General features: G+C 37.5%; 1 protein-coding gene across 1 annotated transcript in view; it reads left to right on the plus strand.

The window, feature by feature from the left end:
* LOC103708869 (regulatory-associated protein of TOR 1) overlaps positions 1–15,828 on the plus strand; it is a 29,613-nt gene that overhangs the window by 10,337 nt on the left and 3,448 nt on the right. Inside the window, exons 3-18 of the mRNA XM_008793968.4 lie at positions 585–667; positions 754–912; positions 1,004–1,120; positions 1,249–1,406; positions 1,774–1,928; positions 2,017–2,161; positions 2,245–2,323; positions 2,457–2,558; positions 8,245–8,328; positions 8,442–8,552; positions 8,765–9,118; positions 9,194–9,383; positions 10,832–11,455; positions 11,595–11,924; positions 12,052–12,175; positions 15,557–15,681. Of these exons, the coding sequence (XP_008792190.2) occupies positions 585–667; positions 754–912; positions 1,004–1,120; positions 1,249–1,406; positions 1,774–1,928; positions 2,017–2,161; positions 2,245–2,323; positions 2,457–2,558; positions 8,245–8,328; positions 8,442–8,552; positions 8,765–9,118; positions 9,194–9,383; positions 10,832–11,455; positions 11,595–11,924; positions 12,052–12,175; positions 15,557–15,681 (2,940 nt within the window). The remainder of the gene's footprint in view (positions 1–584; positions 668–753; positions 913–1,003; positions 1,121–1,248; positions 1,407–1,773; positions 1,929–2,016; positions 2,162–2,244; positions 2,324–2,456; positions 2,559–8,244; positions 8,329–8,441; positions 8,553–8,764; positions 9,119–9,193; positions 9,384–10,831; positions 11,456–11,594; positions 11,925–12,051; positions 12,176–15,556; positions 15,682–15,828) is intronic.

The raw sequence follows: 15,828 nt of genomic DNA on the forward strand, positions 1-15,828 counted from the left end.
TTCACATTTCTATATTTTTAGGATCTGCAAAGCTGACCCAAATAGTTGTCAATGCTTTGATGATCATGGTTATCATTGGTAGGTTTGTATATTTGGTACTTTATATGCATCCATTCATGTGGTGTCTTACTTGGGGTGTGAGTCTTTCCCATTTATTGGATTTGGTTTTATTTGCCCTCACAATATTTCACAAGGCTTTAAGTACTGGTACAGAATCCTGTATCTTTTTTGCATTAGAATGGTATGGTATTGGTACAGTACCAATATCGAATGCATGTACCGAAATGATTGGTATGCATAGGTATGGCCTGTACGTAGCAGTATGGCTGTTTCTATATCCTGGTTGTTGTTTTCACATGAGAATGGTATGGTACTGGTCATACTGTCCTCTTTCGGTGGTTTTTGAAACCATGGCCCCGACTCTTGCTCTTGAAGTTTCAGAAAGTTACTGACTTTGCATAGTTAGGCTCTTGTGGTCTGTACTGCAGTCATGTGGATAATGACTGCAGCACTTGTTTTACACACTTTCTCCCTGGTTGATTTCCTAAAGGATAAATGAAATCTATTTCTTCGTGGCTTGTCAGATCCTTTTTCTATGGCTCCTCCAAAGGCTCTTGAGACAATTGGAAAAGCCTTGCATGCTCAATATGAACGATGGCAACCTCGGGTAAGGAATTTTGGATCTTATGGTATATTTTGTCTTATTATCATATTAGCTCTTTTATGCGGTTAAGAGCTCTGAATGTATAACAGGCTCGTTACAAACTTCAACTCGATCCTACTGTGGAGGAGGTGAAGAAGCTTTGTACTACCTGTCGCAAATATGCTAGGTCAGAAAGGGTCCTCTTTCACTATAATGGACATGGAGTACCAAGGCCTACACCTAATGGTGAAATTTGGGTTTTTAATAAGGTGTTTATCTCTGACTTTAATCAGTTATTTTTGTAGGTGTTATATGTATGCTAGGTTAACTTCTTTTTTTTTTGTTTGCACTGCATTACAGAGTTATACACAGTATATTCCATTGCCTATCAGTGACCTAGATTCTTGGCTGAAAACACCGTCAATATATGTTTTCGATTGCTCAGCTGCAGGGATGATTGTCAGTGCGTTTATAGAGGTTTGTTTTCCTAAGAACTATCTTGAATGGTTGAATTTATATTTTTTTGTTGAAGCCTATATTGCATTTTCTCATGATAAAAACATCCTTTTTTTTACGTGGTAACTTGTGTTGTCATATTTTTTTAGCACCAAGAGTGGAACTCTTCTGGTGCCTCTGCTTCATCAAAGGACTGTATTCTGCTTGCTTCCTGTGAAGCACATGAGACTCTTCCGCAGAGTGCCGAATATCCTGCTGATGTGTTTACGTCCTGTCTAACTACACCTATTAAAATGGCATTACGTTGGTTAGTCTCTTCCTTATGCTTAACTCCATTGTTGTGCTCCTCGAACCTTTTCTGTCAGCGGGTGCTCTTTGGTAAAGTGCAACAGGGTTTTGCTTTTTCTATTTTTCATGTCATGTTGTTATCAGCATGTTCTATTTTCTGAAGTGTTGGTTATGTTGTTATCACCATGTATGGAGGTTCTTTGTAGCTTATTCCATGTCTTTTACTTGGTTACTGGATCCTTACTCTTGGTTACTAGAAGCCCACTTTTGCAGTCAAACTTGATCTATTGCCTGACAGATGTTGAGTACATATTAGAGCAGCATGTTCAGCATTTCATAATTCTCGAACCACTGCCTTCTGTAATTATGTGTTATCTGTTACTCAGGTTTTGCTCTCGCTCATTACTTCGTGATTCCCTTGATCACTCTCTGATAGACCAGATTCCTGGCCGCCAAAATGACCGAAAAACCCTTCTAGGGGAGCTCAACTGGATTTTCACTGCTGTCACTGATACAATAGCATGGAATGTACTGCCTCATGGTATTAGATCATTTGATTATCATTTTTCTATTTTCTACATACTTTTTTGAAGGAGTGCAATGCTGATATGTAAGTTGACATTGTGCAGATCTTTTCCAGCGGTTATTTAGGCAAGATCTGCTAGTTGCTAGTCTCTTTCGGAATTTCTTACTTGCTGAGCGAATAATGCGAGCTGCAAATTGTTCTCCAATTTCATATCCGCTGTTACCATCGACTCATCAGCATCATATGTGGTAGCCATATGGAGTTATCATCTTTGTATAACTATATATTTAGTCTTTATTTTTCTTTACTTACTAGAGTTTGCACATTTTAGGGATGCATGGGATATGGCTGCTGAGATTTGTCTATCTAAACTTCCGCAATTAATTGCTAATCCAAATTTGGAGTTTCAGGTTTTGTTATCTTAGATCTATTCATCATAGTCTATCATTTGCCTTTCTAGTATGATCGTTAAATGTTAAAGTATTTGTCTTGTTTTATTGTTGTTATGATGTTTGCTAATGTTCCTTATTTTCTGCAAATCAGCCTAGCCCATTTTTCACAGAACAATTGACGGCTTTTGAAGTGTGGCTTGATCATGGCTCTGAATACAAGAAGCCACCTGAGCAGTTGCCTATAGTTCTTCAGGTGAGGCGCTTATTTTTTTTGTTAGGTACATATGCAAAAATTGCTTTCTTAATGTGATAATTGTCATTTTAATCAGTTTTGGATATTGCTATTCTACTCTCAAATGGTTGTTAACATGTTATTGTTCATGGTATTACTGCTAAAATACGGTAGCAAGCTATCTTAATTCTGTATTTTGAGCCAAGGTTACTCCTGAAAAAGTGTGCTATGGAATTTTGCAAGATGAGTTGAAAGCGTTTAAGAGTCTGTGCGCTATTCTCATTAGGCAATAGAAGCTAATACATAGAATTTATATAGGAGCTTAAGGGAATATAATACATAGGGCATTAGACAAAGTTGTACACATTTTATTACATACTCAATATGATAGGCTTCTCTATTTTAGTTTCTCTTGAACATGCAATGGATATGAACCATGCTTGTGCCAAAGCAAAGTGGATCAACTTTACGTAATATAATAGATTTCGTGATGGTGTAAGTCTTGTTTTAAGGTAGCGCTATAGCAACAGTATGAGTTAATAAGCAGAAGGTACAACTGTATACTGCAAATTTTTGAACCAATGCAACATTTCAATGAAACGACAAGCCTGTAAATGAGCTGAGATGGTATTGAAAGGTTGACAATTTAAAGTAGAACAGAAAAGGTTATGCATATGAGCTGAGATGATATTGCAAGAAGCCGCACTAGTTTGAAATTGTGGAAGAGGCAAGTGCCAGTGGAGGCAATTAAGTAGTAGATTGGTGCCTTATCTAGGTGGATTGGTCAGAGTCTCAAGCTGTTATTCTAATTACCAAGATGACTTGTAGAATTATGAAATTGATAATATGGATCGCGAATTGATGAGTTTTTGATGACTTATATTGGCAATGGGATTCAATGGTTGACAAAGTCAGCTGGAAAGTAAGAAACTGGATTGCAGAGTCAGTTAATGTCAATATAAATCAACAGATGTGTTGGGAAGTATTAGTACTACATTATAATTCCATGATTCCAAGTATTTACATGTACTCTTTGCATAACTAAGATGCCAGTGGTAGCAGAAAATGTTAATTATCTAGAAAATTGCAAAGAAAATTTAACAAGGCCGATGCATTTTTAATTGACGTATATAGGTGGAAGTAGTGAGGAACTTGATGTTGCAAATGAAGCTTGCTAGTCATTAGTGGTGAATCCAACCTAGGGGTTAAGACCAGAGCATGAGCAAAAAAGACCCTGTAAAGGAGGGATGGTGTAACCGCCTAGAAATCAATCTTAAAAACCTCATAGAATGACACTAGGATGATCCAAATATGCTTGAGTCATTGGCAAGGTTAAGGACAGGAAATTATTGTAGAATCCACAGAAAGGGAAAAAGGATCATGAGCAAATAGTTGATAAAAGTGCAATTTGACTTTATTCTGGTAGTCACTGTAAAATGAGCCATAAAGTTGCACATGAATTGTTGAACTTACAGGAGCCTAGGGGAGAGCTCAAGGAAATTCCTGGAATGAGGAGCGAAGTTCTACCACTAATAAATGAGGTGGGTTGTAGAAGCAAGAAGGTGGGAGAAAAAATCCAAAATGACAACCAGTGAACCATATTAGTGAAACTTAGCTTAGACAATATGGAGGCAACTTGAGGAGTCAAGGAGTTAAGTTCTGCATGGACCTACAAAGTGCGACAAACCATAATAAAATGGTGATATATTGTAAGAAACCATAATAAAATGGTGATATTGAAATTGTTGTGTGCTAAGGGGCTGTTTTGTTCAGGAGTAAAAATTCGGGGAGTAAGGAATAGCTATTCGGCTACTATAGACGGTATAGGATTTATTCTGCAGGATAAGGAATTTATGTTGTTTGGTTTAAGGAATAGTTTGAAGGGATATCCCGTCATGAGGTTGTTTGATTGGTGGAATAATTGAAGTGGATAGGTGGAATTTTGTACGCTTTGGATAAAATTGCCTGTTTAGAAAATTTTTTAAAAATGGCTAAATATGGTACTTTTTATCTCATGGAAATATGAACAATTAGCATATAGCCTGCCCCCTTGCCCACCCCCTTCCTAATCATGTACAACCATGCGCTACCCCTTGGACTGAAGTAGTGTAGTTCTTTTTAAATTTCCATTAGTACAAAATTGTCATTCCATTTTGCAGATAAAAGGTTGAGTGTATGGATGATTGCCACACCTGTACACCACTTCTCCCTTCCTCCACGCCAGGTGCTCCCAACCTGATGTTTCCATACCCTGCCCCTAGGCTTGATTAGTGCTAGATGTTTTTATTTCTAGCTGCAAAATTGGCCTTCTCCCAGTTACTATAAAATGTCTAGGTAACGAGGATCAATGCCATCATATATTGCAAAGACCGATATGTTGTCCTTCCCATTCCCTCCCTCCTGTGCCATTTCTGGCCTTGGCAAATTAATGTGTTTATGTCCATACAATCTTATGATCATTGCCGACATCATTTGAACTAGCCAAATAATATTTAACAACCACAATTGTGCATAATACCACTGAGGATTTAAAAGAAAATAAACAAAAGTAAATTCACCCTGGAATTCATAATGCAAACCTAGCAGACATAGTATACAATACTATTCCTATATTGGGTGCATCCACAAGTCATCAATTACATATCCGGTACTACATAAAGCAAAATATCATCCAAGAATCTGAGAAAGGAGAAGGATCACATAGGGCAGGAGGATGTGATTCTTTAAATTGGTGCAAATCCAATCACCAAGATTTGAGATGAAACGCAATTCGTCAATGGGAGCAAATGGTATTAAGAGGAGGAAAGGGTATTATAAGAAGCAAAAAGGTTATACTCCTAATTTTGAAGGAGTGAAGTAACAGAGTCAGCTGCCAGCAGATGTCCGTTTATGCTCTAGTTTACCTAAGACAACAGTACCTATTTTGGGAATGTCTAATACTCTAATGCCTAAGTCACTGAGTGGGTAAGTTGCCAATCCCTAAAACGGATGTACTTTTATCTATAGGTTTACGGCTACTAGTAGGTATTTTACCAGAGGTTTCTATCCATCTACCCTTGTGTGATTCTTGTTGAATCATATACTTGGGGGGTATTAAGAGGAGGAAAGGGTATTATAAGAAGCAAAAAGGTTATACTCCTAATTTTGAAGGAGTGAATTAACAGAGTCAGCTGTCAGCAGATGTCCGTTTATGCTCTAGTTTACCTAAGACAACAGTACCCATTTTGGGAATGTCTAATGCCTAAGTCACTGAGTGGGTAAGTTGCCAATCCCTAAAACGGATGTACTTTTATCTATACGGTTACGGCTACTAGTAGGTATTTTACCAGAGGTTTCTATCCATCTACCTTTGTGTGATTCTTGTTGAATCATATACTTGGGGGGATGGTGTGACGAGTAACCGGAGGGATAGCTGGATGTAGTTCACAGTGATTTGCAGGATGTGATGTGCCTGAAGGCTCCTTTACATGTGCAGTCATTGTGTTCCCACGAATGTATGATAAGCTCGGGCGACGTCTTTGAGCATTGGATACTTCTCATACAAAGCATGTGACTAGCCGGTAACTTGCCTCTGACACTCTAGCCATGTTGCATATATTCCTAGAACACGGCCAACAAAGACTGCATGAGTATCTTCCATGCCTCATAGTGAGTTGGCTCGTTCGGACCTTGCCACAAATGATGCAAGTAATCGTGCAATAGATTAAAGAAAAACAACAACACAAATTAAAAGTAATACGGTAGCTAAAAGACATTGTCTTAATCTGTGACCTTCCATCTCACAGGTCTCGTTATTTTCTCTCGCAATGCTTTCCCTCTTGTTCGCTTGTCTGTCTCCACACACATGAGCTCATGCTCAATATCACCACCATCCTCACTTAGAGGGGTAGGTCGAACCTCATACCAAAGTACCTATTATTGCCTTGGTGCCATTGAATAAATTTATGCACGACGCAATAGGCCATGGCATTGTCGCACTGGGTCCTCAACTTATATGGTGCAGTCACCTGAAGTATCTTGAACTGGATCTTCAAAATACCGAACTACTCAATTGCATTTCATAGCTGTGCATGGTGGTGGTTGAATCGTTCTGGATTTCGGTGCTGTCATTTCCTAACTTCTTGGTACTCGCTATTGTGGTACGGAATGTTATGATATGGAGTTATAAACCTATATGTATTTGCATAACCTGTGCCGATCAGTTAACATTTTCCTACATGCATAAGTGAATATAATGTGTTCGAAGATGATTTCACATATATATCATTGGTAGGTCAAATGGGGGAAAACTAGGAAACAGCTTACCTTCAAGTATCGTAAACCTCCATCCATGAGGACCCAGTGTAAGACCCGCATATCAGTGGTTGATCCCTTGTACCCAGTAGTGATGTACATGAATGTGTAATCAAATAAACCTGCTGCCATCACATTATGTGATATCCACCCCTTGTTGCGATATCGAGCTTGTTTCTCTTGATTCACTTCACTTGCCTTTTGCCTCTTATGATATTCATACACCTACTAGGAAAATTACCAGCAAACTGTACTTTTATCATTACTCATTCTTTTTTTGAACCTTAGAGAGAAAAGGAGAGCCATTACTTAAAAAGGAGAATTATTACTAAATTTCTTATTTATTCTTTAAGATAGAGGCAACTCCATTTTTGATTTTATGTATATATATACTGTATATACATATGTAATGATTTGCTCATGAATCTATGATGTAAACTTATCTGGTAATCTTTCTAATATTTGCCAATCGACAGGGTTGCCATCTACATGCATTTATAAAAGTTATATATGCAGCTCCATGGATTCTCTTTACTTTTCATTTTTTGTGGAAGGGCCCATCTCTGATGCCTTATTTATGTTGTTATGGATTAAGTTGGACTCATAGATGAACCCAAATATTTGTGTTTTCTTTTGGATAACTTTTTTAGTAATTGCTAATTGAGGGTATTAATATCCATGTGGACGGTATTAGCTACATGAACTGAGTTCCCAAGCTTGAATTTTGGGAAACACACATGTCTGATGCTGTGTGTGTTTATTCTGTCACACTTCATATTGAATTTTAATAAAAAAGGAGTCTTTCAGCCATTGTTTGAGTCATATGGGTGTTTAAACCTTTGCATGATTTTCTTGTCGTAATTTATAAGATTCTAACTGATGTATGACTGATTATCAGTGATGGATTTACTAAAGAATCAATTGTTGGTATTGTATAAAATTTCTAGAATTTGTTTGGATGGTCCTAAATGCATGATTGCACATTAAATATTGACATGATAGTTGCAGATATTTGTTCAGTATTATTATATAATTAATGCCTTGTGCTAGAACTTTGCTAGGTCCGAGCAAAATTCATCGCAACCTAGTTCATTGCCAGGCTGTAGTAGTTGAAAATGCACAGATGGTTTCATGTTGAACTGTATGACTTTGTTGTTTTGCCAGTTCTCTCTGTCAATTAATATTCAATTTATGCTTGGATCTTTAGGGGGCTCCTCTTTCATAGTTATATTTAAGCATCTTTCTAACAATGATTCATAAGCTAACCCTAAATAATTGAACTAGTGATTCTTGATTTTTATTAGAGATACCTTAGCATGTATATTTTGACAGTTCAGATATCTGAATTTGTGTACCAATAATTTTACCCTAGCTATTACTCTTTCTTGTTTGCTGATGCCATATGTTATTGTAGGTTTTGCTTAGCCAATCTCATCGATTTCGTGCACTGGTGCTTCTAGGAAGATTCCTTGATATGGGACCTTGGGCTGTGGATCTGGTATTTTGTTGATCACTATATTTAACCTGTCATTTATTTTCCATCTGTATACTGTTGGAGCACTTCTTTTATTGTGCTTTTGTGTTTTAAGCTTCACCTTTTGTGTCTTTTAGGCCTTATCTGTTGGGATCTTTCCTTATGTGCTCAAACTATTACAAACAACTGCAATGGAATTGCGCCAAATTCTTGTGTTTATATGGACCAAGATACTTGCTCTGGATAAGGTAGTTCAGTCTCTTTCTTGAATTAAGTTGTGCGCTATCTACATTACTTCTGTGCATTTAACATTCAGGAGTGATAGTTTCTATGGTTTTAAGTCAGTTATTAGCCGATCATAAGTCAAATAAGCTGTTAGTTTTGGCAATCTTCAGATATTTTATGTTGTTTCTCATCTATGTGGAATGTAACAAATTTAACATTTTTTGGGGAACATTAGTCTTGTCAGATTGATCTGGTGAAAGATGGGGGTCATGCATATTTCATCAAGTTTCTTGACAGCATGGATGCGTACCCAGAACAGCGTGCAATGGCTGCTTTTGTTTTAGCAGTTATTGTGGATGGACACAGGCGGGGACAAGAAGCATGTATGCATGTAAATTTAATACATGTATGCTTGAGACATATCCAACTAGCAAGTCCACATGATGCACAGACTGAGCCTTTACTTCTTCAGTGGCTTTGTCTCTGCCTGGGAAAGCTCTGGGAGGATTATCCAGAAGCACAGTTAGTAGGTCTGCAAGCAGATGCACCTGCAATAATTGCACCTTTGTTGTCAGAGCCTCAGCCTGAGGTAGGATTTTCCTTTGCTTTCCAAGTGATCAATTTAGACTATCACTTTTCACATCTGTATTTCATCTCCTGCCAGGTGAGATCTGCCGCTGTTTTTGCTCTGGGCACTCTTCTTGATGTTGGATCTGTCTCCTATAGGGATGGCCATGGAGGTGATGAGGATTGTGATGATGATGAAAAAATTAAGGCTGAACTAAATATTGTCAAAAACCTTCTACAAGTTGTTGGAGATGGAAGCCCACTTGTCAGGGCTGAGGTTGCTATAGGTAATGTAAATTTTCCCCAAAAATTCTGATGATATATTATTGAAAATATTATTTACCTCTCAAGGCTGTTATTTTATTTTATATGTTTTTGATATTACATGGTTAACAAAAAAATATCAGATAGCATCACCTGTTTGCATTGTAACAAGTTGATCGGTGGTCTGCTATGCTTTTGTATAGCAAGGAAGAAAATTCTATACTGTTTGATAGCAAAAAACATTTTACCTTCATAAATTGCAAGATTGCACTTGAAAGTTTATGAAGTCCAATGGATATTTATAAATATTGTTCGATGATGTTGACTTAGTTGCCGCAAAAACCAGTTTTCCATTTGGGATGTATATTTGCTCCAGAGACCTGAATTATTGTAAAATTGCTACATAGGTTGTTAAGTCAATAAAAAGTAATCAATTTTTTGGTGGAGGAAAAGTAAATAGTACAGCCAACCTAGAGTGAAAGTGATCAAATCAAAAGCCCTTTATAATGTAAATCACAACTAACCATCCCTTCTGACAGTATAATCCACAGATTTATTAGGATTTCAAGTAGAGCTTTTGATAGTTCCGTTCAGCTTGAGCCTAAAGCAAATTAATAAATTAAGCCTTGAGGTGAGATATACTTAGGTCTGATTTCGTATAATTTTGCTTATGTTCATTATCACTTGTATTCTCAGAGATCCGATTTACAAACTTCTTTCAGGATGGGTTTAACTTTCTTGCACTTGACATTAGTGGATGTATAGATATGAAAATTTAGCTTTTGTCCAACATCATGGCTCAAGCATCAGGCAGCGGTTGGTCGGGGGCTGGAAACTGGTCAGATATGTGTTGGATACTATATATCCATGCCACTGTATCCATTTTTCCCAGTGGATACAAACAGGGATGTGAATTTTAATTAGGCTTCCAAAATATTTATCCATAGGTTGCCCTAAACAAATATGTGTGTGTATCAGATATCTGTAAAATTTTTATATATTTGAAAGTCATCATATGTATTTGACATGAGTGATGGCCATTTTTTAGTTAAAGAAACATGGATATCAATCTGATATATGTGTGTACATGAATAGACATAACAGCTTTGATGGGATAAATCAACAAGATCTTTTTCAGAAGTTAGTCCTTAAAAAACCAATATAGCACTAGTTTTATAGCTGTATATATAATCAAAATATTATCAGGATAGAAAGAATCATCTTTTTGATGTGTCAATGTCCATTTCCATATTTATATCATTAAAGAATGTCAAGTTATTCTGTGTAAGTGTAGATATTTAATGTATCACCCTATTAGTATTGGAAATTGAGTTTATATTCCTGTAAACTGGTTTAACTTATCCTATTAAAGACATACAGCCTTTTGGACTGTAGGTGCTCATGCAGTATGCTTTCTTCAGTTTTGTTTTCATTGTGATTTGTGATTAAGATTGTTATGCTTGTTTGGCAGCTCTTGCCCGCTTTGCCTTTGGCCATAGCAAGCATCTGAAGTCAATTGCTGCTGAATACTGGAAGCCTCAATCTAATTATTTATTGGGCTCATTTCCTTCTTTGGCTAATATTAACGGTCCAGGTAGTGGATATGCTAACCCAAGCCAGTATATGCAGTCAGGAAGTGCCCTTTCCTGCCATATTGGCCCTGTACTGAGAGTTGGCAGTGACAGCACAGCTACTGCTCGAGATGGAAGGATATGCACAAGTAGCCCACTTGCATCTATGGGGATAATGCATGGTTCTCCACTATCAGATGATTCTTCTCAGCATTCTGATTCTGGCATAGTTATAAAAGAAAATGCTAGTAATGGGGTCATCAGCTATCCTAGGTCAAGGCCTCTTGACAGTGCAATATATTCACAGATTATTCTAGCCATGTCTACTTTGGCTAAAGATCCATCTCCTCGAGTTGCAAACCTTGGTCGAAGAACTCTCTCTATTATTGGTATTGAACAAGTGGTTACGAGGCAATCAAGATTTAGTGGTGCCGGCATACATCAAGGAAATTCCTCTGCTCCATCTGCATCTCCAAATCTTGCTGGATTGGCACGCTCTTCTTCATGGTTTGACATGAATGCTGGTAATCTTCAGGTTTTATTGTTCGTCAGTTTATTTGAATGTTATCATTTATCGTCTAGCATCCTTTAATAATCTGTAAAATATCATTGCAAAAAATTCAATTTTTGCACTGCTAATTTTATTATTGTTGTTTTATGCAGGTCATTTGCCAATGACATTTAGAACACCTCCAGTTAGCCCTCCACGGAATAATTACCTCACAGGATTGCGGCGTGTGTGTTCCCTAGAGTTCAGGCCTCACCAATTAAATTGCCCAGACACTGGACTAGCTGATCCACTTTTAAGTTCTGACGGATGTTCTGGAGTTTCTGAACGCAGCTTACTTCCCCAATCAACCATTTACAACTGGAGCTGTGGTCATTTTTCAAGGCCGCTTCTTACTGCTTCTGATGACAATGAGGAAATTATGGCTAGAAGAGAGGAAAGGGAAAGAATAGCCCTGGATCGCATAGCCAAATGCCAGCATTCTTGTAAGTGGAATGATGATTAAACTATTTGGGTTCTATGCCTTCGGATTTTTTCTATCGTTTAGTCATGTGGTTGCCTTCTTTGTTTTTCATGTAGATGAACATGATTTTATCTTTCTGTGACTTGCAGCTGTAAGCAAACTTAATAATCCAATTGCTAGTTGGGTTTCAAAGTTTGAAATGGGTACAAAGGCCACATTGCTGCTACCCTTTTCTCCTATTGTAGTTGCTGCAGATGAGAATGAACGTATCAGGTAATTGAATGGTAAAACTTTGTCCTTTCCTTTTATTTTAATATTTATCTCAATTTTTAATGTTCTATACCTGTAATCGTAGGATTCTATTTTGATGGATCTTAACCAATTGAGTACTTGTATGGCTGACCACAGATAGTTTGGGCAAAGTCTTGTTAGTTTTCTTTTCTTTCCCTTTTCCTTTATTCCGTTGCCATATATTATTGAATACCATCAAACTTTACCATGGAAATTGGTTGTGAAAATATAATCACAAATGTAAAGTATAAGGGCGTGTTTGGCAATCGCTTTTATTTCTTGTTTTCTACTTTGAAAAAGAAAAAGCATAAATCGTGACAAAAAATATGTTTGTTGGCAATGTTTCTGTTTTCCATTTTTAAAAAGTTATTTTCACTATTTCCAAAAAAACCAAAAGTAAGAAATTTTTATTTTCAATATTTTTTAGAAATAAAAAACTCATGTTTTATACTACCACCAACACCGGCCCCTCCACCATCATTGTTGTTTTCGCCGCCACCATTGTCGTTGCCACCACCACCACTGCCATTGTCGTCTCCACCACAACACCACCACCATTGTTGTTATTGCCTCTGCCATAGCTGCTGCTACCATCGTTATCGCTGTCGCTACCAGCACCACTTGTGTTGTTGCTGCCATCCCTCACTACGCTGCCATTGCTCTTGCCATCAAACTCACCCCTATCGCCATTACCACCCCTGCCACCCCTGCCGCCGCCACCATCACCACCACTGTGTTTATGTTTTTAAAAATATTTGGCCAAGACATGTTTATATTTTTAAAAATCTGGAAAAAATAGAAGTAGAATTTCTATTTTTTATTTCTGAAAATAGTAAAAATGAAGGTGATGCCAAACTTTATTAAGTGATTACTTGGTGCATGTACTCCATCATGTTGGTGGAAATTTTCATAGAAATGCGAATGTCTTATTCTTTTGTTTGATGCAATCTAGATCATTAGTCCACGCTTAAAATTCTAAAGTAGCTAGTGCAAGCTAGCTTGCTTATGATGCTTTGAGAATAACGTAACCCATCAATAAGTTACAAAAGTTCCCATCATTAATTATTAAATACTCCTTTTGGATTACATGTTCATTAGAATAAATAATTGTATAAAAACGTATTCAGTAACATGGTATAAAATTTTATCTTCATTGAATAGCTATGTAATAAGTTGTGCCTAGCTTTTTTTGAAATCTCATCATGTCAAATTTCTTTATCTATTAATTTATTTTGTACCAGTGAGCAGCGTGTCCTGAACTCATTGACCTGAACCAAACCCGACTGGTGGTCTTGTCGTAGGTTCATAGTCCGACCGTTGGTTGACCGCTGGTCAACCGATCAATAGAAATAGCTCGTTATTTCCATATATATTTCTCAAAACACATCACACCTTCCTCTCCTCTGATGTATCGAAGCTAAATCTCTTCTCGGATCCGTAACTTGCCCTCTTGACTGCTCTCACCATTGTTGTGAAGCTCTCTAGGCCTTAGCCTTCTCCTACTATCTTCTTTGGTCCCCCTTTTAGCCTTCTTTGCCTTTGCCATGGCTGTTGCAATCAAGCACCCAATATGACTGCCTTCCCCTCCTTCAGTGTCAATCTTCCAAACAACCCACTCCTCTCCTTTGGCATCACCTTATCATCATCTAGGTCATGCCCCTTAGCACATCCTCCTCGCCACTTCAGTATCAAGCTGGCCTTGCCATCGGTTCCCCTCAGTGTCCCTTCCCATCTCCACCATGATCTCAAGCCCTTGGTTGTCTCACTTCTCTTCACTGCTTTGATCATCAACCCAACTTCCTGGTGTTTCCCATGATGATGGCATGTAATGGAGAGAGAAATCAAGATTTCTTTGTGATGGAGCCAAGGTAGGGTATAGGGCATCATACTGCCCCTTCGATACGAGTTGACCTATGGGTTTTAAATTTTGACCTTGATGGTTCAAAAGGTTAATTTGCTCAGGTCACTAGTTTGAATGGGTTTAAGCTATTTCCAAGCCGTTGTGATCCCAACCTGCTGCACCTAGCAGGTGACATGTTGACCTGGTTGACCAGGTCAGGTTGATGGGGTCTCAGAATGCTGCTAGTGAGGTAGATTGTCTATCCATGCTCCTTTTTTCCCTTTTAGAAAAATAAAATGGCAACTTAGTATGGAAAGAGTGATTTTCATATCTGTTATATGCAACAAATTGTGGTTGCCCTTGGTCAAACTTTTCATATCAAGTTTTGTTAGTAAATTATTTCTTATTGTAATGTTTTTTGTTTTTTTTTTTTTGGGGGGGGGGGAGGTCTATATTAGAACTATCATGGTCTTTTAACAAATAAAATCTGATCAATGGTTAGTCTTTGATAAGTGCCTGTTCTGCTCAGAGAAGACATAAATATAGGGGCTGGCTGTTGCATGCATTGTTATAATCATTTTGCAAGAAAATTTTAACAGTGGATTTTCCATGTAGAGCTCATGTGTAGCACTATTTGAGGATTGAAAAGATTGAGAATTGATTAAGATTGTTTTGTCCCCACAACAAGGGTCATGGGAGGACAGTCAGGCTTTGGTTGCAAGGTTGAAAGAAATGAGATCATGCACGTACTCAACATTAAGCATTGTTTGTATGAAGCAAGTATGATGGAATTTTTGAGGTTTCAGATTTAAACTAGTTGATTTTGGACATTTTCTGTACTCAGGTAGAGTGTGGAGCTATATTGGTCAGCTTTAGATATTGACCACAGCATTTGGAATACCCGCCAGGAAATTGTATTCTTTACAAGTAGTGTAATTATAGAAATATTTTGATGTTCTTTGTGGTTTATGCTGATCGTTCTTTTGTTTCATATGCCAATGGAGGGAAGGCCTTGGCTAAACTGCAGGGTTGCTTTATTATAACCTGAGTGTTAACGGGTTCAAAATATGAAAACAGCCTATCTGCTTATTGGGGTATGGTTGCATGCAACATACCCTCCCTAGACCTACAGTGGCGGGAGCCTTGTGCACTAGGACACTCTTTTATGCCAATAGCTGACCATGTTTGGTTGATTTCAGCAACTTCTCTACACAAACACAAAGCAATTTATTAGCCTAGACAAAAGCAATAATAAGTTTCAAAATTGAAGACCGAGTTTATGAAGGTTAATTTATATTCGCTAATTGGTGCTTGGTCTTTTAAGTTTGCTTTTGTTTTATGATTAAACTCACTATGCCACTGAATAGTTGGAAAAGAATATTTTATGTTACTTGATAATATAGAATTTCATGTACTTCTAATTTCAAGATATCGACTTGCAGTATCTTTTATCTTCTATATTGGTTGATTACATGTTACAGTTATTCTAGTCTTTTCTAAAGCTTGATATATCAATTCCCCAGGGTATGGAACTATGAGGAAGCTACACCTTTGAACAGTTTCGACAATCATGATTTATCTGATCGAGGAATTTCTAAGCTCTGCCTTGTGAATGAACTTGACGACAGCTTGCTCCTTGTTGCTTCAAGTAAGCTGTTTGTTGGTAAAACTAGCGAGCAACTGGTAGTTGTAGTCTATGTGTCCTGGACCCTTCGGTTTATCCATAAGCACTCATCCAACACTTAAAATTGGTTGTAATTATGAACAAACTTTTAGATACTGGAAGGATCCAATT

The sequence above is a fragment of the Phoenix dactylifera genome, chromosome 12 (genome assembly GCF_009389715.1).
Source record: "Phoenix dactylifera cultivar Barhee BC4 chromosome 12, palm_55x_up_171113_PBpolish2nd_filt_p, whole genome shotgun sequence".
Classification (NCBI taxonomy): Eukaryota; Viridiplantae; Streptophyta; class Magnoliopsida; order Arecales; family Arecaceae; genus Phoenix; species Phoenix dactylifera.